This window comes from Ahaetulla prasina, chromosome 1 (assembly GCF_028640845.1).
Source record: "Ahaetulla prasina isolate Xishuangbanna chromosome 1, ASM2864084v1, whole genome shotgun sequence".
Lineage (NCBI taxonomy): Eukaryota > Metazoa > Chordata > Lepidosauria > Squamata > Colubridae > Ahaetulla > Ahaetulla prasina.
The window spans coordinates 278,723,055-278,748,632 of NC_080539.1; the positions used below are offsets into that span (position 1 = coordinate 278,723,055).

Consider the following 25,578-nt stretch of genomic DNA (forward strand, 5'->3'; position numbering starts at 1 on the left):
TATTTGTTTTTTTAGCTCAAGGCACTCTATAAAGTTTTGAATCGTCTCTCTTGTTTCTGAAGTATTGGCCATACACCCCCAATTTGCATTATTTGAAAACTTTATAAATGTCCCCACAACTGCTACAAGAACTTCCTTCTACAAGTCACTGATTGAACAATGCAGGGCTCAGAATTCAACTTGTGACATTAAACTTGATACTTCTTTTTAAGCTGAAAGGCAACCAACAACACACATTTTTTGAATGTAGTCTATAAACCAATTGTAAGTCCATCTGACAATGACACTGTCGACAGCATGTTTTATCATTTTATGAAAAGGGTTATTATATTGAAAAAAATCCAGTTAAACTATCTATAGCATTCTTCTAATCTTCTAAGTTAATAATTTAATCAAGGGAGATAAGTTTAGTTTAGCTGTTAAAAGACTTTACTATTGATATTGTTGAGAGAGCTATAATTTCTTAGTCTTTCTTTTCCCTTTTCTCAAGATAGAGATGGCATTTACTCTCTTCTAGTCTTCTGGGACCTTACCAGTTGTCCAGAAGTTCTCAAAGTTTACCAAGAATAAATCTGTAATCACCCCACTAATTCTTTCAGTACCTTGGAATCTAATCCATGTAATTTTGAATTCATTATCCTATCTAGCAGACAGTAGGATGAAATTTATGTATCTCATCATGCACACCTTTTCATAATTATCATGTCCACATTTTTGTCTTTCATTTTTTATGCTTTTGAAAGAGAGTTTCTGCTAGCTTGTGAAAAAGCAATGTCCACCTTAGTTCCAGCAATTCTAGTGCCTTGGAATAACGAAACAGCTCTTGGGGATTTTGAGGCAATAAGAAATTGGTATATCTCTTAGATTATATCAGTTTCAAAAATTGGTGAGGTTGGCTTACTTGTTCTATTTTTTTTAATCTTCTTGCTTTTCCTGTGATTGATACAAAATAAACTGGTAAGTTTTATAGATTTCTTAAAAGAACAAAAGAGCATTGGCTGTGGTAATGATGCCTAGTAAAATATATAGCATACCCACATTGCAGATATAATACTCAGGAAAAACTTATCAAAATGTAAAAATATTGCCTTAAAATAGAAAAGAGAATAATGCAAGTACAATAGGAACCAATATCAGATTGAAAGTTAAAGGCCTGGATAAGATGATAGGTAGCTAGGTAAATAAACAAGTAAACAAACAAACAAATGAATAACTTAACACCAAAAAGAGAAAAAAATCTGTCTGGTTTCTTCCCATTATGAAACACTTCCAGCAATAGAATACTGCCACTTAAAAATCCCATCCAAACTCCAGCTGTGTCACTTAGAAGGCAGAAGGAATCTGAAGCACATTCATATGCAAATACAATATTTGGCTCCTAAACTGCCTAGGTTTCCATTCAAGAATCTCAAACTTCTCAATATGGCAATCTTGTAAAATGATAAATGAATTTGTATAGCCTCTGATGAATAAAATTATTGATTTCATTTGAGTTAGGGTTGGTCAAGGAATAAATGCATCGCTTACTTTTAATCATTATATGTTAATCTGTATATCACATAAGGTCTCATCTTTGTATAAGTGCAACTCTGTATTGGACTTGCAAAGCCCCTGTCAAAACTATTCTAATTTTATCTACTCTACCGCTGACTCACTTAGGCAAAGGTTACAGTAATATGAGAGCAGGTTTTGAGCATGCTTACACATGCTTGTGCAAATCTGATCAGAATGGGAAAAAAACAGTGAATCCCCTTTTCAGCTCTCTTCCCTCCTCCCTCCAGGGAGACCAATCCATAATTTGAAAACTATAGAATAAAACCTGCAATTTATGTAATGGTCAGCAATGGATTGGCAACCAGCAAAGCTGTTTTAAGAACAATTGCTTTTTATTGGTTTGTCTGGTTTTATACATTATATAAAATTGCGAGTTTCCAAATAGACTCATGGCAGTGTATAGTAAACCAAAATATAGATAATAATATATAAATAATTTTAAAATATAGAGCCAAGCTCTTTCCAAAATTGCCTATCTCCCATTATTTTGGCTGGCCCTAATCGATTTGGCAGGAATGCAAATTTCAGATCCCTTCCATAAGAGATGGCAAGCAGTTCTCCCAGCTTTCCTTTGGTTAAAAAGTGAGGTGAGCTCTGCTGGTAAATGCTGTGTTTTTTAAAAAATAAATTAGGATTGTAATATTGACTTCAAGCATTGTGTTTGAATGATTATATTGTTGTTTTAACTTTATATACTGCCCATAATGTAGAATGGGCTTGTATGACACGTACAGGGGAAAAAGCCATAGAGATAAATTGATGACAGGCCAAATGAATTTCTTGGTCTGGCCCACTTGTTATTGTGTGCATCTATATAAATAATTTAAATAAATGAATAAATATATCTATAAGACTGTTAGCTTGAAAACTCAAATATGTTTTGTATGCATTTGTCTCTTTAATGAAGTTATAATTTCTTGATCTTTAAAATATTCCTCTTCTAGGGGTGAGATAGACTATTTGTATTAATTTAACTATTTTCAAACTTGGGGTGTAACTGTTTTTCCGTATTACCTTTACCCTACTGTGATATCAAGCTATCTGTTTTTTACTACCTTTTCTTTCTTCCAGAAAATTAATCATGCCCTTTACAAAGAAAGCTAAAAAAACAGAAGAAAAGCAAAGAAAGTCTCTACTTGGCCCTAAGAGTCCTCCCCAATCATTGGTAGTATCAAGAAGGTCAGGATTTCAAGATGGTTCCGTACATCAAACAAAACCAGTTCAGAAAAATGACAGAAAATCAAAACTAGCCAGCTACAAATCAAATAGTACAAACAATTTCTACCTTGCATCGCCATACAAGAGAAACAGACCTATCAGTGCTCCATCAGGTCAGCTAAGGTAATCAAATTTGTTCCATGTTCCTTTTAGTTACGACTGTGCTTGTTCTTATTTTATTGCTTTTCAAAAAAGTCAGGGTGATTTAACTGGAAAAATTATAGTTAAAGTGCAATATGTATTTATATTTTTGGTATCTAATAATATTACTGGGTATTTCTAAGCATTTTCACTTAGCAGTTGTTAGCTACTCTGAATTCACTGAAAGTAATTTCTTGTAAAATGGATTTAGGATTTCTATCTTAGGCTTTTAAAAAGCTGTTTCAATGTCACAAATATATTGTATAGGAAGGTTTCACAGGAGTGAAAAAAAAATATATTCTCTTTTAAATTACTATGTATAAACTAATTTTGACACCAATAAGAGCCAAATATGACAATTTAATTATTCTATAACACATATCTAATGAATGCTATACAACTCTCCCTCCGTGCAGTCCATATAATTTTTTCCTCTCATTAAAATGCATCACGTGCAGAAAATGGAGTGGGTAGGTTAAGATGGAAGAGGAGAAGGGATAGAAGATACATTGGAAGAACTGGAATATGGTCACCATGTAGAAGTGGAATAAGCTTTACATAATGAACATTTCTATGTCGTCTGAATATATTTCAGCTACATTTATTCGATTTTCCCCCTGTGATATTAATGTAAAAATCTGTTTCCATAAAATGAATAGTAGCATTGCCTTGTTATAAAGTGTAACAGTATTGCTGTATTGCTATTATTATTACCCTCTGCTCCTAATATATATAAAAAATCCATAAACCCCCTTGAAAGCAGATCTAGTTAGCCTTCCACAAATATTAGTTTCAGAGAGAAATTATTGAAGTGTCAACAGTGCTTGCAAGTATCACAAAATCGAAGAGATACTATTGTTATATTTTAAATTTAAAACAGTGAGTACTTAAGTGCCTTGGCATTGTACAAAATGTTATTTGCAATCAGCAAATTAATTTGAAGGAATAAGAAGAATACATTTACTTTCTAAGCTTGCCTAATAACAAACTTTCATTAATGCCAAATCTACGCAAAAAGACTTTTATCTAATCATTTTTGTTTGCTTGTTCTTTTAAATAACTTAAAATATATGAATTATATGAATACTGGGCATTTAGCTGTATTTTTGAATAATGTTGCTTAAGAATGCAATCCTATGAACAGTTAGATCAGTTACAAATGCTACTGAAGATAAATTTATTTTCAGATCCATATGGTAGTAATAAGACTATAACTGTTCAATTTTAACAGATTTTAAATGAATCATTACAATATTATAAATGCGGAAATGAAAATTTGTTTCTGTTTCAACAGTAATTATAACAAAAATTAAGATAAAAATCAATGGCATCCTGAATTCAGATAGTTTTAATAAAGACAAATTCAAAAATTGACAATTGCAATTTTAAATTTGAATCTCTAGATCTTACATGCCAATTAAATGTGAGACAATAGTTCATAATTTTCTATAAACTTAGAAGAATACTTGTCACCTTGAACTTTGTCTAAAATGTAAAAGTAATAAGCCAAACAATAATTAAGAAAGACCATTATTAACTAAATGTAATTTTAGAATAGATACATGGTATGTTCTAGTTACTTTCTTATTCAATTGAATTGGAATTATTTTGCAACAGATGTCAACAATTTCCTTCCTCAAAACTGTACTTTACCGGGAAGGCCTCTGAGATATCCCAGATTTTTAAACAGAAACCTCAGATACTTAGAGTAACTGCTTACAAAAATGGTGAAATAAATATATTTGCCAAAGTTACTGTGCCACCTTCCATTAAATTGGTAAGTATCTCTATTATTTATTTGGATATGCTTCTCAAATTCAAAAAAGATAAGGATTTTATTTATTTTGAAATGAAACAGTTCACAGCCATTAGTGTAAACACTGTGATTTTTCTTTATATTAAATTTAACATATACGAAAAAAACAACAACAACAAGCCACCTAAGTAATGTAGAATGTGAAATCTCTCTTCATGGTTCATACAATGGTGACAATAGTACCATTGACAGCTTGCTTGCCAATTGACTCTACATATTGTATATTTCGGGAGGTAACAGAAACACTAGTTTCCAAGTTTGGATTCTTGATTAGTAGCAAACTACAGAAATCTATTTCTGTTCTTAATTTTTCTTACCTTATTCTGTTCATTTAGCTGCTGGAGGAATGCACTGAAAAGCTGAAGCTGAACATGGCTGCCCGACGAATCTTCTTGGCAGACGGCACTGAAGTCCTGAGTGCTATAGACATACCCCATGATGCTGACGTTTATATTTCAACTGGAGAGCCCTTTTCAAATCCATTCAAAAAAATCAAAGGTAAAAAAATGCCACAGTCAATGGATTAAGGGGTGCAATTAAAAATGATTTTCATCCTGTCTTTTTGCATGGTTTAACAAAACTAATGTTTACTCATTTACAGCTCAGTAAGAGGATAATGTGCTTAATGAAAGAAAAATCTACTGACAGCCACGTTCATTGCCCTTCATTAGCATTGGTGCTTAATTTAATATAGATTTGAATAGACATTAGGGAGCCTGCAGGAGGTTAAATGGTGAAAATATAATAAATTAAATCAGAGATTATTGAATTTACTATTTAGTTTCACTGACATCTTACAGACACAATTCATTAAGCTTATTACACCAGCAAAAATAATAATTCAGAGTGTGAGTGCTTTATTAATTTAGTCATTTGACCTTTATTAAGACAAAGCATTAAAATAATTATCAGATGTTTTAGACAGGAATGTGTAATATTCAGCCTTAATTTATATATAAATTTATTTGTGTAGCTACCATTGCATTTTGAAATTTAAAGCATTAAAAGAAATATTTAGTATCTGAAGCCATTGTCTCTTGTAATTAGGTAATTCTTGTAATAGGTTTTCTGGGAAATTCAAGAATAAAATGTAGAATAATATACCATACAATTGCCACATAGTTTTTAATTTGAGCTGTGTTCTGCTGGATTGAATGATTAGAAAATTTCAATACAAAATGCTGTATAATGTTAGAAACTGGTATGAAATTATAGCACATAGTTGGGATTTAAAATGTTAAGAAACAAAACCATTAGTCAAATTAAAGCTCCATGATAAACTGGAATGAGAAAAGCAAAAATTTTAATATCATACTATTAATAAAATAAAGAATTATAATGACTTGTAATTGAAAATACTGCAGTTGAATTAATTTGTATTTGCATAATATTTTTAGAAGGTAAGTCCAATTTTTTAGCTGAGGTACAAGTAGTTTTCATTATATTTTTTCAGGCTTTCTGTAATAGATTATGTTTAATATTGATAAAACATATTATTTAATTATTTAATATTGATAAAGCATATTATTAAACTTCTTTTTCTTAAAACTTTTATACTGAATGCTAAAAATCTCTAATGGGGAAAAATATTGAGTCTATTTTAAAGAAATTGAATACCACGCAAGCAGCAAATTATGCTTCAAAATAGGCAGAAAAGATATCCCAAAATGAACATTCCTGACATCCTTAATAAAACTTTGTTAAACAAAACAAAACCTTGTGTTTACTATGTTTAGAATGATTGAAATATTTAATTTAAATCTATTTGGTGAGCAATACAATATATCCATGTATCTTTAGTATTTTTGAAGATATTATGTCTGTAATAAGTAGTCGATTGCTCATGAATTATTCATGCAGTGTCATATTATAGATGATGTGACAGTTTTCCTGAATAGAATCCAAATAATCCACCGAATGTGTTTTAATACGTTAACTCAATAAGAAGATGCAAATTAAGCAGATATTCTTTCTCATTTTTAAAATTCATCTAATGAATTATCTTTGTATTTATCATAATAATCAGTATTTCCTTTGTATTATACCTTAAGTTCAGCAGAATGTAATATTGCCATCCTTTTTATAAATAAGCAGTAGAATAGTGTAGTATTTTTTGAACAATGTGGAACTTTCCTAATATGTTATCGGCCACTGAGATTTCCAAATCCAAGAAACATTTTGTTCTTTCTTGGTCTCTGCTTCGTTTGCATTCAACAAAAACTTCTCTGCTTTGTCTGCATCTTTTGGCTGTGTTTCATCATGACATGCACTGCTGTTCCTTTCGCACCAAAATATTGGCACACATTGCTGAAAATTTCACACCAACTCTTGCTGGATCAGCAAGCTTAACCTACCAAAATCTGGTGCACTGGAATACTATTTGACTGATAATCAATCTTTTTGCTGCTCGACAGTTGTTTCTGGGACTCAGAGTAGAGCAGGTGGCAGATGTGCCTTGTCTTTTGAGAAAAGAAAGAGTAGGTGAGGTTGGGCACAGCACAGTATATTGAGTGTCCATTATTAAGAGGCCTCTGCAAGAGTAAGTATTATTATAAAAAAGTCACTGATTAACATTGAAGATGGACCAAAATCATCCCTTAGGTTTTCCAGGCTGATTTATTCATTTAATAGGATTGTGTATTCTTCACAATGTAGTGGAAAACTTTCTATAAATGATGTCAATAGTGTCATCCATCTATACACACACAAAAACACACATTTATATGCAATTTTAACAAGACTATTACTCTAGTCATTCTGAAGAATGTACATTGAATTTTAACTAACTATTATACCAATATTGCAAAAAAAGTATAATTTGGCTACAATTAATATAAAAGCAAGTCCATTCTTCATAACAACTTTATTATATTGTGTGTGTTACTTTTGCTAGCCAGGAGGAAAACTTCTTAAGGAGAAATATATCATCATATATTTTATGAAGGTTCATGAACACTCAAAAGCAGTTTTTATAGAAGGAAAGTTTAAAATATTATTCAAATGAGATATAAGTAGTTGAAAAATGCAACCTACAGTTTCTATTGAATATAAAATCTCATCTTTAAAGCAAGTATGTTTGTGGAAGTGAGTAGAAATGCTGATATTTACTTGTTTGCTGAAAACAAACTTGGACATTTCAATTGACATTTTTAATTGTCAATAGAAAATATTTATATGTTTAAATAATATGCAAGCATAAATATTACTTCACTATGCTTTGATGAAGGTATCTTTTCTTTTATGTACACTGAGAGCATATGCATCAAGACAAATTCCTTCTGTGTCCAATCACACTTGGCCAATAAAAAATTCTCTTCTCTTCTCTTCTCTTCTATTTTATTCTATTCTATTTAATATTGATCAGGAAACATGGTTCATTAGATTAATTCTGAGCGATATTTCATTAGCATGGTTGTAATAAAGTCTGAGTAAGCAGAAAGAGAAATAGACATGTGTTTTAGCTGCAAATAAAGATTTTTTTTAAAAAAGTAAATGCTTGTGGCTAATGAAGTAATCATGCATTGATCGTAAGAATATTCACTATGCAGAAAAAATTATCAAAGCCTAAACACAAATATAAAACAGTAATTCTTTATAAGAAAATCGGCAATTTTATACTATATGGTTTAGACATATTTATATATCAAAAACAAGTTAGGAAATTATATTAACTCTATCCAATATGTTCTTGCCACTTTGTTTTATTATACCACAAGGCGTGCCTGCACTATATTATTATTATGTACTTCACTGGATAGAAGTACTTGTGTTATGTTTTCTATGCTATCAACTTCTTTAATTAGCTTCATTCTTTTGTTTACATTTGAATCATATTAACCTGTGCCCAAGACTTTGATCTATCTTCTATTTCTTCAGAAGACTTTGTTATATAATAAAAAAACCATGAATGCTAAAAATAAATTGCCATCCACTCTCTTCCTATAATTGGTAAAGCTTTTCAGTTTTGCTTGATGAGAGAAGGAATGCATTAAGATGCTGACTGCATCTTAATCTCTTAATCATGATTTGAAACTATGTACATTTTTCATGGTTTTGGAAAGTAAATTTCAGAGGACTGTTGCTCACCTCATAGAAATAGCCTGACATGAACAAACTGGCTTTTCATATCTTATCATGAGTATATATAACAAAGACTATGCAATTCTCAACTGCTTTAAGTAGGTCTTCCTTCTACAATCACTATTGATGTACTTTTTGTACTTAGGTACTGTAGTTTATATCTTACCTCAGGAAGTGTGGAAATCAGTCTCAGTCAGCTTAATCAGAATTATAAGCATCCCTTTTGTTTTTGTCTTCCTTCCTCCTGAAAGTAGCAAAGGGAATTTGTTTGTCCTGGATTACAAGAGATGGGATGTTTTTATTCAGGTGTCTTGTGTGAGATGATGTTTGTCTGACTGCAAATAACATTGTGGAACTACCTATTTATGTAGCTTCAAACGTCATGGTTATATCCTATATTATAGGAAACCCTGCTTAGTATTAGTCACAATTAAAATTAATTTCTTTAAACTAGGAGGAGGGAGCATTGCCCTGAAGGCAAGTCTCTGCTTGAAAGGAACCTATATTTTTGAAATTGGTGGAATTCAGAATTTATGCTTGCTATTGTCCCAATCTAGTGAATGGCAATAAATGTTCATCTCATTCATGTTGATGAGAACATAGGAAGCTTAACCATTTTTCATTTTTCAAATGTTCATTGGAAACTGAATATCTAATAACAAATGATATCTTGATTAAATATGTTTTTAAAATATTTTTTAAAAATTATATCATAATTTATGCTAATTTATGCACCTATGAAAATAATAGGTGTCCTTTTGGTTCTTTACTGTATGTGTTAATTTTAAATTATGCAAGACATTCAATAATATTTGCTTCTTCTACTGTTTTCCATTTTCTACCAACCTCCCTTCCAGCAGCATCTAGTAGTTAACAAGCAAGATACTGGCAATATGAGGCTTTTTTCCATGGTCATAATCTTTCCCAGGATTTTTGAGCTTTCTTTTAAAGAGCCACTAATGTTGTTCCATATCATTGGATAAGAATATTAAATAGAATGTAAGCATCAGTGATTTTTCCCCACTGAATAGATTTCATGCCTACTTTCCCTGGATTTGAACCTCAGATTAGGATTTCCTAAAGAATTATTCCATGTCTTAGAAAAACAACAATGTTTGGTTTTAAGTCAGCTAATGCAATTATATTTTTTAAAATAAAATTTAAACATTGCTCAACTAAATGGCTATCATATTGTTCATTCTAGCAACAGTTAACCATATGTTATCTTATTTAGGGTATTATCATAGCAATTTATAAAGGTGGCAAAATTATTTTCAGATTTATTAATGTAACTGTTTACATATTTTTTCTATTTTTGCTTCCTTGGTATATTACGATGGGAAAAAGTGTTTCAAATGATGGCTGTTATTCTATTTTGAAATTGACTCCTGGTTCACAGTTGCCCCACTGTGATTACCTCAGTTTGAAGGAAATGTATGACAAGTTGCTATTAGAATTTTTTCCTCGACAACAAAAATGGAGTTGTGTGGAATTTGAGCCATTGTTAATACTTTTGTCATACCACTGCAATTGCTCTTCTCTTTTTCATTGTTCTTTTATATGTTTTGTCACTTATTTATCTGCATATCAGTCAAAGCTTTCTGCCAATTAAGCTTTCAGATTTGCTTATTAGTCTAATTTCCTTCTTGATCTTTTGTTATATACCATGGCTGCTTCATTTTTTATTTTTATTGTGTAATATTTGAAACTGTTTCTTTAGGATTTCAAAAGTTAGTAAATGATCAACATGAATTTTCTAAACTTTCTGCTTCCAATATTTTCATTCTCACAACACTGCAAAAATACATTTTAAAAAATCTTGTTACAATTAACTGATAGCATTTACTTAATGATGTTCCTTTTAGATAAATAAAGGAGACATATTATTCCATACTATCAGTTTTATTTTACAAACCTAAAATTCTGAAGGAAAAAATCCAAACAATTTCTTAGTAAATAGCTGAACCAAGGCTGAATTTCTAAATATTCAAGAATATTGCACAGAAATGTCATAGGCCAGTTTCTTCTTCAGTTTTAACATTTTGATTTCAGTTCAGTTGCTACTCATACTAAAAACATATTTTCTATATGTTAACTGCTTTTTGAGTGGTTTCCATTGTATAGTGACTGTCATTAACTCTCTCTGTTTATGCCTGTGTAGCCATTTTAACTGAGGTCTTGTTCAGATACTACACATTGAGATCCCTCTTCTTTATTGGAAAAGTGGCAGGGACTGGGTTCCAGTAGGAAAATATTTTTCTTCAAATAATTACCTGGAGTGTGTGGGTGTGCGCGCGTGTGCGTGCGTCCGCATGCAGAAAATTTACATTTACAGAGAAAATAAAGACATTGTTGAAAAGAAGTGAATAGGCAGGGGACAAATGGGTGTTTTTGAAAATCAATGATTGCTGAGGAAAGGTTACTACTTTTTAAAAAAATCAACCATTATTGTAATATCTGATTATGATTTCTCTGTATTTTTATTCCCATCCTGTTCTGTTAGTCTTCCCCTTGGATCATCTACTTCCAGTTTTGTTTCCTACCTTTATTTTCCTGTCTTTCTAGTGCAGCTACCCCTTCCCATTCTGTTTCCTGGGGCTTCTTGTTTGTTCTTTCTGATGATTGGAGCATGCATGCATGTTTAAGTGCTTGGGAGAGATTTCTGGGAGTATTTTTGGTTGGTATCTGCCGATGGGGGACAAATCATTTTATACTTTAATAATTAATTTTGATTTAATTTCAGTTTATTGTTTTTAATACTGCCTGTCAGGTACTTATTCAGGGATTTGGCTCTTGTCTTTGACACTTTTAGGAAAAAAACATAAAACTAAAGATACTTTGTCTAATGCTTGAATCTAAAAAGATGAAGACACTTCAAGGCCACCAATTGCCACATAAAACGTGGAATGATTAGGGGGAAACCCCTTCACATTTAAAGCAATAAGGATGAATAAAATCTCTATGTATTTAGACTTGAGAACTGTTAGTCAACAGTTGTGTTTAATGCTTTTCTCTTGTCTGCAGCAAAAGTTCTAATTTATTTGATCCATATTGGGATGTCTTCTGCCAAAATAACCCAAGAAAATGAACTAAGTATCAAGAATTGTTATTCACTGATGAGCCTCCTTCGATATGAGGTGTGGCTGCAACTAGCTATTGAGATTATTCATTTATTTATCATTCAGATTTTCTAAATAATATTCAAAGCAATATTTGAAATATGACATTATTGTAAAAAGCAACCAAATAAGAAAAAGGAAAGACAGAAATAAATTGTAGCATTTAAAAAACTAACAGTATTTCTGAAACCTGGTATAGAGTCATTGTTTTCAGATCTCTTGTCAATCCTTCGAGATGGACTAGGTCAAGAAATAGAGTTCATAAGAAGTAGTACAACTCTATTGACATAGGTTAGAGTAACAAAATCTTGAAAGCTTGACTATTTATTTCTCTCCCTCTTATATCAAAGAGAATTATGACAGAGCCATTTTAACTTTCTGATATTCTCTTCTTTTCCCAGGTTTAACTCACCTTTTGCTAAATTTCTTTTCCAAGGTTATCTCCAATTCTCTACATCTCCCCTGCAACAGTTAGGACCTGAGAAAAACAACCAAGGAATAAGTCTGTCTGAGCTCAAAATAATAAAATTCGTTAGGAAAAAGGTCTGAAATAAAATACAATATTTGAGCAAGAAGCGTTGCTGTCAGATGTGGAATATATATACACACACACACACACACACACACACACACATACATATATAGGTTTTCATGGGTATAGGTATGTAGGTCTTGGCATTTTTGGGTCTTTTCCCGTGTAAGGTTGAGAGTATCTTGGCGACGTTTCGATGAGGTCTCACTCATCATCTTCAGGCTGGTGTCTTCGGCTTCGTGCTTCTTGAGCAAAAATGTCACCAAGATACTTTCAACCTTACATGGGAAAAGACCCGAAAATGCCAAGACCTACATATATATACACATACATACATACATACAATTCAAAGCTGTATATTTTTTCTTCCTCCAGCACATTTGGAATAACAGGGAGGATGCCTATCTGTAGAATAAAAGACATGATTTTGGCAAAACATGCAAGAATTTATCAATATTGTATAGTTCTAATCTTCCAGTGAAATTGATTTTGTGATCAGGTTTACATTTTAAAAAAAAGATGTACCAGTGTGCACTTGGATTCCATTTACATAAAACTTACTAGTTATGAGAGGTCCTTGGAGCTCTCTGAGCTTGGTTGTTTTCTTGAACACATTTCATTATCCAAACTAGGTAACATCATCACTAGCATTGAAGATGTTATCTTGTTTGGGTTATGAAACATCTGCAAGAAAACAACCAAGCTCAGAGAGCACCAAGGACCCCTCATTTCAACCCTGAGCTGCAAATATCCTTCCTTATTGTTATTAGTTATGTTATCCAGTATGGGAATCCTATAGTTACTGAAGTGTTAGGTTGAAGAGAGTCAGTCAAATTCCAAGCTCAGATGACTTTGCTGGTTGACTTTGGATCAATCATTCTCTCTCAATCCAGTCTACCATCTAGGGTTGTTGTTTGGGATAAAATTCAAAGAGATCCTGATATAAACTGTATTGAGGTGTTAGAGAAAAGCAAAATAAAATATAATAAATGAATGTACTTTAAATAATGATCTCAATATAAAAATCCTATTATAATGTTTTTTCAAGTGCTACTTAAACTCAGAATGGAAGGAAAATGTCAGATCTATCTAGCAAAGTGAAATGTTTGGGTCATTCAGATGCAGTATAGTAATTTTATTTTATTACATACTATCTCTTCTCAGCATGCAGAAGTATGCTGAGTATATTTTTCATTGTATGGTTTTATTTAATGAACATTTTAAGAAATCCAGCTTCTTATTAGAATGGCCTGGTTTGAGGTAAATAAACTTATAAAATTTGTGATAAGAATACACATTTCTTTCAGATTTTAATTTGTTTTATTTTAGATTTTCTATGGCATCTAACCGACTGAGTTTATTAATCTATTGTTTTATTTTCCCCAAATTATTTATAGATGGTATTTATCAAATTGTTTTTTAAAGTTAAAACTTGGTGCTTGAGTTTGTTTTTTTCCTACTGCTTCTTCATTCCTTTTCCAGTGTAGCAGGATCCAATCTGAGTTGGTTACCGGAACCAGAGTTTTAGTTTTCCAAGCTTTCAGACCTGTGCTGGAGGCCATCCTTAGGGATCTTCTTTGTCTCCAAAGAGAAGGAGAGGAAAGAAAGAAAGAAAGAAAGAAAGAAAGAAAGAGAGAGAGAGAGAGAGAGAGAGAGAGAGAGAGAGAGAGAGAGAGGGGTTCCCTGTGGGTGGGCACCAGTGTGAGTCCGAAAGCCTGGAGGACTAAAGGTCTGGTCCCAGCGACTGATTCAGATTGGGTCCTACAACATTCTCCTGAGACATGTATATTTGTCTTCATTCATGTCTCTTTTAGTTTGTAAGTATGCAATCGTTCTCTACCAGGACTCTACCCAGGACTGTTAGGTGACATGGTTATGCTCTGCATTTCTTTGATCTCATTTCCAATTACAAATGAGGAGGTTTTTGATTGTGTGTCATGAAACAGGCCAGGTTTAATCTTTTCCAGAAGTTACTAATATATACCATCCAACAGGGTGTGAAGTTGGGATTTATTTATTTGTTTGTACAATTTCCGTGTCTGCCTAATTCAACCAGTAACTCTGGGTGCCTTACATTTAAAAAAATATAGTTTAAAATATTCAACATATTTTTAATATTAAAAATATTAAAAATTATTTTAATATATGTATATCTAATATGGACGTTTTAGTGTTTTTATTGGTTTTACTGTTTTTAGTAAACATCCAAATTAAATATACATAGGAGCAAGATATTTGGCTAGTTAGCAATATAGGCATGTAGTTGGGCCCTTGACACATTCAGCACATCAGGCTTGGAACATAGCCAGGTTTTCAGAGCCTTACAAAAGGCTATCAGGGCTGGGACCATTCTGATCTCAAAGGGAGGATGTTTTATAGAGCAGGGACCACTGTAGAAAAAGCTTGTCTTCTGATCTCTGCTAGCTGATGTTCTTTGGTGATGGAAGTTGCATCATGCCCATTCTGCTTTACCTGCTTGGACAGATAGATACTCTTGAAAAAGGTGATCCCTCAGAAACCCTTGTCCCAAGTCATGTAGGGCTTTACAGTAACCACCAGCACTGTGAACTGCATCTGTGAAACATACTGGTAATCAGCGCAGCTCACACAAGAGTTGTATTATATGTGCCATATATGTGGCATCATTTGCTACTTGCATGGCCTCATTCTGCACCAGTCGGAGTTTCCAAATGATCTTCAGGGACATCCCCATGTATGGGATATTACAGTAGTCTAACCTGGAAGTTATTAAAGCATGAATTACTGAGAGCAAGACCTCCCAGTTCAGGTATGGATGCAACTGGCATGCCACCCAAAGGTGTGCAAAGACCTTCCTAGCCATGGCTGCCACCTTCTCTTTGAGCAGGAGCTGACAGTCCAGGAGGACACCCAGATTATGCATCAGGTCTGTGGGGTAGTGCAACTCCATCCAGAACCATGCTGTTATAGTGATGTTAGAAGTGTGCAGGTTGAAGGCACATGTAGTTTTTGTGAAGACTGATTGATTTTATTTATAAGTCCGAAATAACTCTTACAAATAAAACAATAGCTTATAAAAATGAACGTTTTTCCTTGGTAACAAATACTTAATTTCTATCTTCCTAATCTTGCAAAAAATAGATTGATAGCCAAGGTAGCAGACAAAAATTATCAGGTATTTACCCTTTCAAATTTGAGTTTTTCTACTAAGATATTATGCATGGGGTCATTATTTTAGGAGAAGAATTAGGAAACCAGCTGTTAAATAGATCATTTGTATGAGACTTTATGAGCAGTATAAATCTAGGCAAATGTAGCTCAAGGCTCAGAAACAAGCATCTTTGATTTTATGAAGCAAAGGTGAAGAAAAGTGTTTTGCAGATGAGAAGTAAAATGTTGCTTTCTGATCAGCTACAGAGGCATGCTAAGGTGAATTTTAATTATGACTAAATTGTGGTATTACTCTTTCATACCCTGAACATCTGTTCCCTTCAGGAATGATGATTTATGCAGGCTATCAATAGAGACAGCTTGCTACAGCTTATGTCACGGTTTGCGGAAAGATGGGGTCGTATTTCCAAAAATATCAGCTTTTATGTGGATAGCAGCCAGTGTGTTATTAAGGTAATAGGCGAAAGGGAGCATGATATGTTCGCTTTTAATTCTGAAACTAAATATTTACTTTACTTCTTTTCTTCCAGACCATCTGTTGTTAATGAAGAATGCAACTTGGACACTGAATGGTCTCATTTTTCCTAGAGATGTCAAGAGAAGAAAAGCTGAGCCTGTACTTTCCAAACGTATGAAGAAACTTATAGAAAAACCCATGATCAGACTTTTGGTGTTTAAGAACTGCATGGGACAGGATGGTTATGAAATAGCAGCATCTCCAAACCAAATTGAAAAGGTATATTAAGATGTGGCATGGCAAAATCCAAGTTTACAAAGAAAGTTTTCCCTTTTGTTTTATTATTTGTAATTGGTCCATTTAGATATGTGATTACAGTAGAGATAATTCAGCTGTGGAGGTTACAACAAAATTGTAGGTACACCTCCCATAGATAATTGAATAGATTCCATTATGCATTGTTATGTTTTGTTTTGATGCTTTACTGTATCATTAAATCCAATTTTTTGGGTTTAGATTTGGGATAGAGACTCGAGCTCATGCAATTCCATTTACATTTGTATGTGGAGAACTAGAATTGACCTACTGAGATTTTTGTAAGCATTTAAGTTTGCTTTAGAATTCATATTTAAATTTTGGAAGAAGAAAAAGAAAATCTGAAGAAGTTGAGCATTACAGAATTGGACATGAAAAGAAAGGGACATAGAAGGTTAATAAATGGTGTTTGAAGCAAGTAAATTAAAATTTTTATAGTTTTATAGAAAAAGGTCTTTTTCTGTTTCAAAGTGTTTTCAGTTAATGAATGGACATAGCAATAATGAACATACCCAGTATGAAGATGGGAGTGATATTTGCACATTTGTTTGTTTCATGTTGAGCAGTGTTTCCTATAATTTCATATAAAATATCAAACTTATTGAAATGATAATTCAGAATTTTAGAATTTGAGGTAGCTGAGATTGGGTAACAATGTCTATATTTTGCAAAACCCTCTCCCCCCCCAAAGGTAAAAGTAAAAAGAATAGGTTAAGAAATTTCTAACTCTTTTCTTTAAAAAAATTGATCAGTTCTAAAATATTTAAAAATGCTGTTTCCAAACCATGCAGATAATAGCTATTTTTATTATACACTTGCCTAAAAGATCAGTCCCAAAAATAGAGCAGTATTATCTCCATTCAGGGCTGAAGGATGGGGGGGGGGTTACAGTAATTATGATGCCATATATACTCATGAATAAACTTATCCACGGATAGGCCTACTCTTGGATTTTTAATCATGTATGCCACCTGCAGATAAGGTGATCCAAAAAATGTTTGTATGTTTTAATTTTCACAATTGTCCCATCCATGGGTGATCCACAAATTTAATGGTATTTGGTTAAACATTCAAATGTCATTTTAAGCAAACAGTACTCCTTACTAGCACTGATGTTGTTACTTAATTAAGGTAACGAAACGTCTGCAAGAAAACAAATAAGCTCAGAGAGCACCAAGGACCCTTCATTTCAACCCTGAGCTAGAAATATTCTCCTTTAACTGTCACTTTATCTATCGATGGCTTATTTGTGAATTTATATAGGATATATGGGTAGTTTAAAAAGAATTACCATATATATATACATATAAGCCCATCCGTGGATAAGCCAAACCCAATTTTTGCAGTTTATTTTTGCACTTAAAATTTTTTGTGAGTTTATTTGTGAGTGTAGGGTACCATATTTTTCGGAGTATAAGACACACCTGAGTATAAGATGCACTTTAGTTTTTGGGGAGGAAAATAAGAAAAAAGCTGATTGGCAGGTGGATGGGCCTCCTGGAATACCCCCAATCAGCTATTCCCAGAGGTGAATTTTAGCAACAGGTTCCTTGGTTGTAAGCTCTGTACCTTGCTTTTTTTTTTTTTTTTGCTTTTTTTTTTCTGCCTCTGAAAGAGTCCGAAACAGAGCTTCAGAAAAAAAGCCTCTCAAACTCTGTTTGGGGGCTTTTTTTCCTGAAGCTCTGTTTGGGGGCTTCTTTTTTGAAGCTTTGTTTCTGATGCTTTTTTCAGCCTATGAAACCTCCATTTGAGAAGCTGGGTGGGGCTACATTCGGAGTATAAGATGCACACAGATTTTTCACCCTCTTTTTTTGGGGGGGGAAAGGTGTGTCTTATACTCCAAAAAATACCGTATATGGTAATTCCAGTATAGTGATCCTATTTCCTGATATGTTTTATATTCCTTTAACTGTATTTGGATTGACAAAAGCATCACTGTTTTTCTTAAACCAGTACTGTACTAAACAATACTTTAGAACTGATGCCCTGGACTTTTGTTATCAGAACCACCAGAAACTGTAGATCTGTTCTTTGATGCTATTGGGCCTTTACATAATGATTTTAATTGATTGTAAAATGAGATGAAATTCCAATATCAAAAATAAATATGCCATTCCAAGAATATTCTTGAATACAGCTTATCTGTCTGGAACCCATACCACATCTCTGACATTAATACAATCGAACGCGTCCAGAAACATTTTACTAGAAGAGTTCTTCGCTCCTCCGAAAACAACAAAATACCTTATGCCACCAGACTTGAAATCCTGAGATTAGAAAACTTAAAACTCCGCCGACTTCGACATGACCTGTGTTTAATACACAGAATCATCTATTGCAATATCCTTCCTGTAAAAGACTACTTCAGCTTCAATCGCAATAATACAAGAGCAAACAATAGATTCAAACTTAATGTCAACCGCTTCAAACTTGATTGCAGAAAATATGACTTCTGTAACAGAGTTGTTAACGCTTGAAACTCATTACCAGACTATAGTCTCTACTCAAAATCCCAAAATCTTCAACCAAAAACTGTCTACTATTGACCTCGCCCCATTCCTAAGAGGACAATAAGGGGCGTGCATAAGAGCACAAATGTGCCTACCGTTCCTGTCCTATTGTTCCCTTTCGTTATAACAAATTAACATGGTTGTTGCATACTTTTGCTTATATATATATTTTTTTCTTTTATAATGTGTTGATTTTCTTATGTTGATGTTTGTGTATACTGTTGTGACAAAATGAAATAATAGATAGATAGATAGATAGATAGATAGATAGATAGATAGATAGATAGATAGATATACATTCTATAGTTCAAATAACGCAAAAGTTGTATTGAGTAAGATAAAAGGAAGTGACTGACCAAAATCATGAAAGTGATCTGCATTTCAAAAGACAAAATAGAGGGAAAAGCTCCACCTTGGATTCAGTCTTTGATTTCCTTAAATCCCTCCATACAATCCAAGGTTTCTGTGGAATCCTTGGTACTCTTTTTTTTTTATTTCTTTTTGTCACAACAGTATACAAAACAATTGTCATAGATAAAACAACATGTCTTGAAGAAGATATATATATATATATATATATATATATATATATATATATATATATATATATATATATATATATATATATATATATACATATATGTAAAAAATATGCATCAACTATATTAATTTGATATAATGAAGGGAACAATAGGACAGGAACGGTAGGCACTATTGTGCTCTTATGCACGCCCCTTATAGTCCTCTTAGGAATGGGGTGAGGTCAATAGTAGATAGTTTTTGGTTGAAGATTTTGGGATTTTGAGTAGAGACTATGGAGTCAGGTAATGAGTTCCAAGTTCTCTCTTTGTTATGTTTGCATATTTTTCATTACCGAATTAGGTAACATCATCAATACGACTGAGTATGGGCTTTGCTCCCTGTTCATATACAATAGCTTGCCCTGTTGGCAAGATGCAGTTTTCTCCTTGGTAGTTCATTGATTAAGTATTATTTTCACTTAATTATCTGGTGTCTCTGCTTATGTGGGTGTTGGTTGCTGGAGGAGATATGTTCTGGTCTTGTTTTCTTCTCAGCTTTTTGTTGTTTCTTTTGAATGGTGTGTAAATATGGTTTATTTCTAGGTGTCTATTGATGGTTGATTTGTCTGAATGTCCAGCTTCCAGGAATTCCTTAGTATTTTTGGATTTGGCTTGGTGGTAAGATGCCAATTGAAATTGCGATTGATTTTGTCCATATGTTGTGAGATTAAGCAATTTTCATTGTTTCTTCTGAGGGCTAGTTGGTGTTCAAAGATTTGTTCTGCTACTTGTCTGCCTATGTTGAACAGGCTGTCTGTTTTCTTTTTGTGATGTTCCGGGTTGTTGTAGTGTGTTTCAATTCATCTGAATAATGTTCTTATACAGCTCCTGCTGTGGAAGGTTGGGTTGTTACTTTGGTAATGGAGCACTTGGTTAGTTTGGGTAGGGTTTTTTTTGATATTTTTTTGTTTCTAATTTGCCTTCTTTTCTGTTATTGCTGAAATACAGGAAGGATGGTGTGTTGATATTTTCTTCTTCACTTGTGAATTATATTCCTTTAAACTTCTTGATTCCTTCATGTGTCTTCTCTAGTTGTTCCTTTTTTATTACTTTAAAAGTATCTTTGTCCACATACTAGATTCATACTTTGGGTTGTATGTGTTGGCATGCTGTAATTTCTAGGTGTTGCATTATGGTTTGTGCTATGAATTAATTCTGTTTCTATGTTCCTCTGGTCTGTGACATAATTGTCTGCATTACATCCAAGTAAACTTTACTGCCCTATTTTCCTATATCCCATCCAAACGAATATCCATGGGATCACCATTCTTATGATCCCAAGCAGAGGCCTTAGCTTAGGTGATACCTTAGAAACTATCTGGCAGAAAATAATGCCCTAATCAAGAAACTGTCAAGGAAAAAATGACCCCTGCCAACACTGGCAGGACAAGCTAGTAAATTAAAAAGGAGCAAACTCCACACTCACTAATGCTGATGTTGTTACCTAGTTGGGTAATGAAATGTCTGCAATCAAACAACCAAGCTCAGGGATCACCAAGGACACCATAGTTCAAGCATAAGCTACATATTTTCTCCTCTATTAGAATTTTGTTTCCATTCTGGAAAAAATGTTTTAATCAGCCATAAAAGCATGAAATCCTGTATTCCTTCCCCCCCCCCTCCTCCTCCTCCTCCTCCTCCTCCTCCTCCTCCTCCTCCTCCTCCTCCTCCTCCTCCTCTTCTTCTTCTTCTTCTTCTTCTTCTTCTTCTTCTTCTTCTTCTTCTTCTTCTTCTTCTTCTTCTTCTTCTTCTTCTTCTTCTTCTTCTTCTTCTTCTTCTTCTTCTTCTTCTTCTTCTTCTTCTTCTTCTTTGTTTATCATTTGCCTAAAACAAGTAAATAAATAATATAAAATGGAATATTGGAAGTCAACTTTCCTTATTTTGTTGCTAGATATTTTATAGATGCTAGCATATTTTTCCTGTTATTCTATTATTCAGGCAATCAGCTTTTTGCTCTGTTATAAATGAATATATTTGTATTATTTATAATAATGCTAAAAATGGATTGGAAGAATATTGTGAATCTTCAGGTTTACTGAAAATGATCCTAAATGGCTGAGATATCATTAACAGCTAAATATATTTATGTTTCATTCTAAAAAAAAATAATATTTAAATATTAATGATTCTGATTTTGATTTTCTTTTAAGTTTTTAGATATTTGTACTATGCGGCTGAACCTTATTTCACCAGCAAAGTATATATACAATATGCATGGTGAAAAAATGGAAGATCTCCTAAATGGTAAGAATTGCATCATTTGCTATTATAAAATAACAAACAACAGCACAGTAGTATGTATGAAATAAAGTAACCAGTCCATGTATGAATAAATGTTTGCCAAATAAATAAAGTCTTGTAGCTTTATTGGGGGGCAGTGTAGCCTATGATTTCAACTGAAGTTTTCATGTCAATCAAATCATATTATTTATTCAATGACCAGATCAGAGTACCTTTATTTGGCTGTACACAGGTAAGGACAACTTGTATAGTAACTGTATTTGGTTGAAAGAAGAAAAAAACCTCCTCAAATGGTCTAGATTGGGGTGTCTAACTTGCGGCCCGGGGGCCAGTTGCATCACTTGCTGGCCATGCCTACCCCTGTTTTAGCGAAGGGGGAAAAAGTCACAATACATCCCCTGATGACAACATGACGTTGCGAGTTTGACACCCCTGGTCTAGATCATTACAGCAAAATTAAGCACCCACAAAACAAGTGTATTATTGGATTTCTCATAAAAGTTAATTTGGCAATAGTATCAGTATAATAGGGTTAAATTCCTAGATTATGCTTTACATATGCCCAACTGAACCTGTTAGTGATTTGTCAAATAAATATCTCATGTTAAAGGTGCCTGTTGAGTTCGTGAAATAAGGAGGCAGGAGACAGGACTGCAGTAACAACAGCTCTTAAGTTTATTGTGAGAACCCAGCAACTGGAACAGGAGAACAGTCTTCCTTATATAGCATTTGGGCTGAGGCACCAGCTAATTAGAAACATGCTTTTTCCCGCCCAAATTTCCCTCCAAGAATTCAAATACATAACAGTGCCAATAGAGCTTGGGTGTCTCTGTGTGTGCATGTGTGTGTTTATATGTAAGAGACAGAGGGAGATGTTTTTCCAAGCACAAAAATGTAGCTAGACAGATAAAATAGATGATTTTCATGTTTTATTAAATGAACAAATATAAATAGTTAGCAAAAGTGTGTCAGTAAAGTTTGGTAGGATTATTTAATACAAATATTCTTAACAAATGTCCTCTAAGAGGTCTGAGAGCATTTAACTATTATAAGAATTGATGAAGAGAGTCACTATTGTTGATTTAAAAAATTGAAGTGAAAATGAATAAATGTCACTTTGCGATTGCCATCTACAATGCTTCTAGTATATTTATCTACCTGAGAAAAAGACGACATATATTTGTGACATGCTCATATCAACATTTGAAGAAAGAGTTTGAAGGATTGGAGCTGTAATTGGAAACATTTCAATTCATAGGAGAAGATATGTGTTAGATCAAAGGATTAGAACAGGAACTGACAGAGAAGAAACTGATCTTCTTGAAGAAGAAAATCAAAGATATAAGCTCACTGGATGAGAGTGACAACCAAAATAAGGAGTAGAAGTTATTCTGTATCATGGGAATTTGGATACAGTTCTTAGGCCTTTGCAGGAAAAAAAGAAAAGAGAGTAAAGAAGCATTTGAAGTCAAACAGGAGACAGGAAAATGGACCTCTGTACAACGTTGAAGATGTAATGAAACTGAATATTAAAAGACAGTTATAAAAAATAATGAAAATGTTATGGAATACTTTAATTCAGACAACGAAGAACTGAATAAAAAAATCTGAGGGAGATGGGCAGTTCAAACAATACATACACACATACAAACATACATACATATTGTTGTGACCCAGGTTCCTGGACCCGGACTCCTGGACTCGGATGATTCAGAAAGTGATGGAGAAGACCTGGCAAGCGCTGCTTCTCTTGAGCCCTTTCCCTCCCTGGCACCCACTCAAAGGGAGGAGGAGGGGCCGGCAAGGCCTGATTCTCTGGAGCCTTCTTCTGATTTGGCAACACCCCAAGAACAGTTTTGGAGTGATGCAAGACTGCGCAGACGTGACCGGCGTGCGCAGCAGAAGCAGCGTTGGGATAAAGCCAAGTCATAATTGTCATGCAGTGACATCTGCAGAGACTATAAATAGGAGGCGGGACTTCCTGGTTTTTTGTCTTGGACAAAGCAATGAATTTGCGCGGGCAAACTGTATCAATGGAGGGAAGAATATATTCGTGAGTAATTCTGGCCTTATCTATAATTTCCTCGTTATCTCCAGAAAATTGGCAGGCCCGTGGGTAGACGTGGCCAGGACATATATCTATGTAAATAAAAGGAGAAAAGGAGGCCTCTGACTGACTCTTTGCTGGGAATATTGGGGGGAGGGAAACAGAACATTTATATACATACATACATACATACATACATACATAATACGTACATAGATAAATTGAGTAAACCTGTTGGCTTGTGAAAAACACTGTCTGCCAGTAGCACAGATTAGGGTACTAGAACAACTTCAAAACTTGTCCTTGACTTATGACCATTCAATTCAGCAACTGATACGCAGTGCTAAAAAATTGACTTAAGTTCTGTGCACAAAGTTATGGCCATTGAAGTGCATCCACAGTCATGTGATCAAAATTCAAGTGCTTGGCAGCCCGCCCACAGTATACCACAGAGGTGCTTCAACTCCTCCTAACCACCTATCCCTGCCCATCCATGCTTTGTGGAGCAGCACGCAGCCCGAGAATTGCGTGGTACTGAAACTGCTTGCCACTCCCTGGGAAGTTTCAGCCTGCCCAGCAAGCACCAGGAAGTTTTCAAACACACAGATGCCTTCTCTCTTTGTTCCATGCCTTTTGCTTTTTTGTGCCCAGCCATCACAGCCAAAGCAGAAGCGACTAAGTGCCATTGCTGTCTCCTTTTCGATCCTTTGTTGATTTCTTTTTGCTGCCTTTGAACCCAGCTTCTCCATCAAATGCTTCCTACACATGGTTCCCTGAGCCTTCAGAATGCTGAAATTTCCTCATAAAGCTGCACTTTCTTTTCAAGGAATTAATACTCAAGTATTATGTTCAATTCTGGGCCTCAGACTGTTAACTTTAAGAAAAATTTAGACAACTTGAAAGAGGCTAAGAAAAGGACACACAACAACAAAAAATTGAAAGAGTAGAATTAAATTAAAGAGAAGCTGAAGGACCAGGGAATGTTTTAGCCATGAGAAGAGAAGACCAGGAGATATAACACCATCCTTGAAATACTTTAAAATATTTCATAGAAGAAACCCAAGGAAGCAATAATCCCATAAATCAGGGTATGAAATCATGGGCTACAGTAAATCTGACAGTGGAGCCAGTTATGCATTGATGTGGTAGTCTCTTAAAGAGCTGAAGGAAAGATTGAAACTGATCAATGAATTCCAGAGGAATGGGCTCTTCATAGTCTTCCCTTGTTTCTCTTACTGAATGAGGAAGTAATTGTTATGCTCTATCCTTTCGTAGGGAATTATTAGAACTAGTTTTCATGTATTTATTTATTTTCAGTCAGATAGATAGGTTATATACAGGTTATGATTCTGTTTTATGAGACTTTCCTGGGTTACAGACTATTCCCTAAAAAAAGATTAAATATTTTTTTATACCTTTGTGTTAAAGTTAGGACTACAATTTGATCGTGGGCTTGTAAATCTTTTTGCAAATTTGAAATTTTCAGGGAACATCTCTGTCAGTGTTCAGTCTAATTGCTGCCAAGCTGACCAATAGCTGAAAGTCTTTTATTTCCACATATTGAGCCCCATCTCAAAATCATTCATTTGTAAACGAACAAAAATAACTTAAACCTCTGTTCTCAAAAAGAATATCAATTTAAGAATAAAATAATTTCCTGTTCACACAGCATGGCTTTGTTTACATTTGTCAGGAGGTTTTCTGAGAGGAAATATTGAAAGAAGATGAATTTCCAAAAAACATAATTATCCTGAACATAGCAACCTCATGCAATATGCTATAGTCAAAAACTTTTCTATTGCAGATGGGAAATACAT

The 25,578-nt window shown here is 33.7% G+C and overlaps 1 protein-coding gene across 1 annotated transcript in view; it reads left to right on the top strand.

Annotated features, from left to right (window-relative positions):
- Nucleotides 1–25,578, top strand: part of DCDC1 (doublecortin domain containing 1) — a 321,197-nt gene that overhangs the window by 1,558 nt on the left and 294,061 nt on the right. The window contains exons 2-6 of the mRNA XM_058160852.1: nucleotides 2,626–2,895; nucleotides 4,531–4,690; nucleotides 5,065–5,227; nucleotides 16,141–16,346; nucleotides 21,624–21,717. Coding sequence (XP_058016835.1) covers nucleotides 2,626–2,895; nucleotides 4,531–4,690; nucleotides 5,065–5,227; nucleotides 16,141–16,346; nucleotides 21,624–21,717 — 893 coding nt within the window. The remainder of the gene's footprint in view (nucleotides 1–2,625; nucleotides 2,896–4,530; nucleotides 4,691–5,064; nucleotides 5,228–16,140; nucleotides 16,347–21,623; nucleotides 21,718–25,578) is intronic.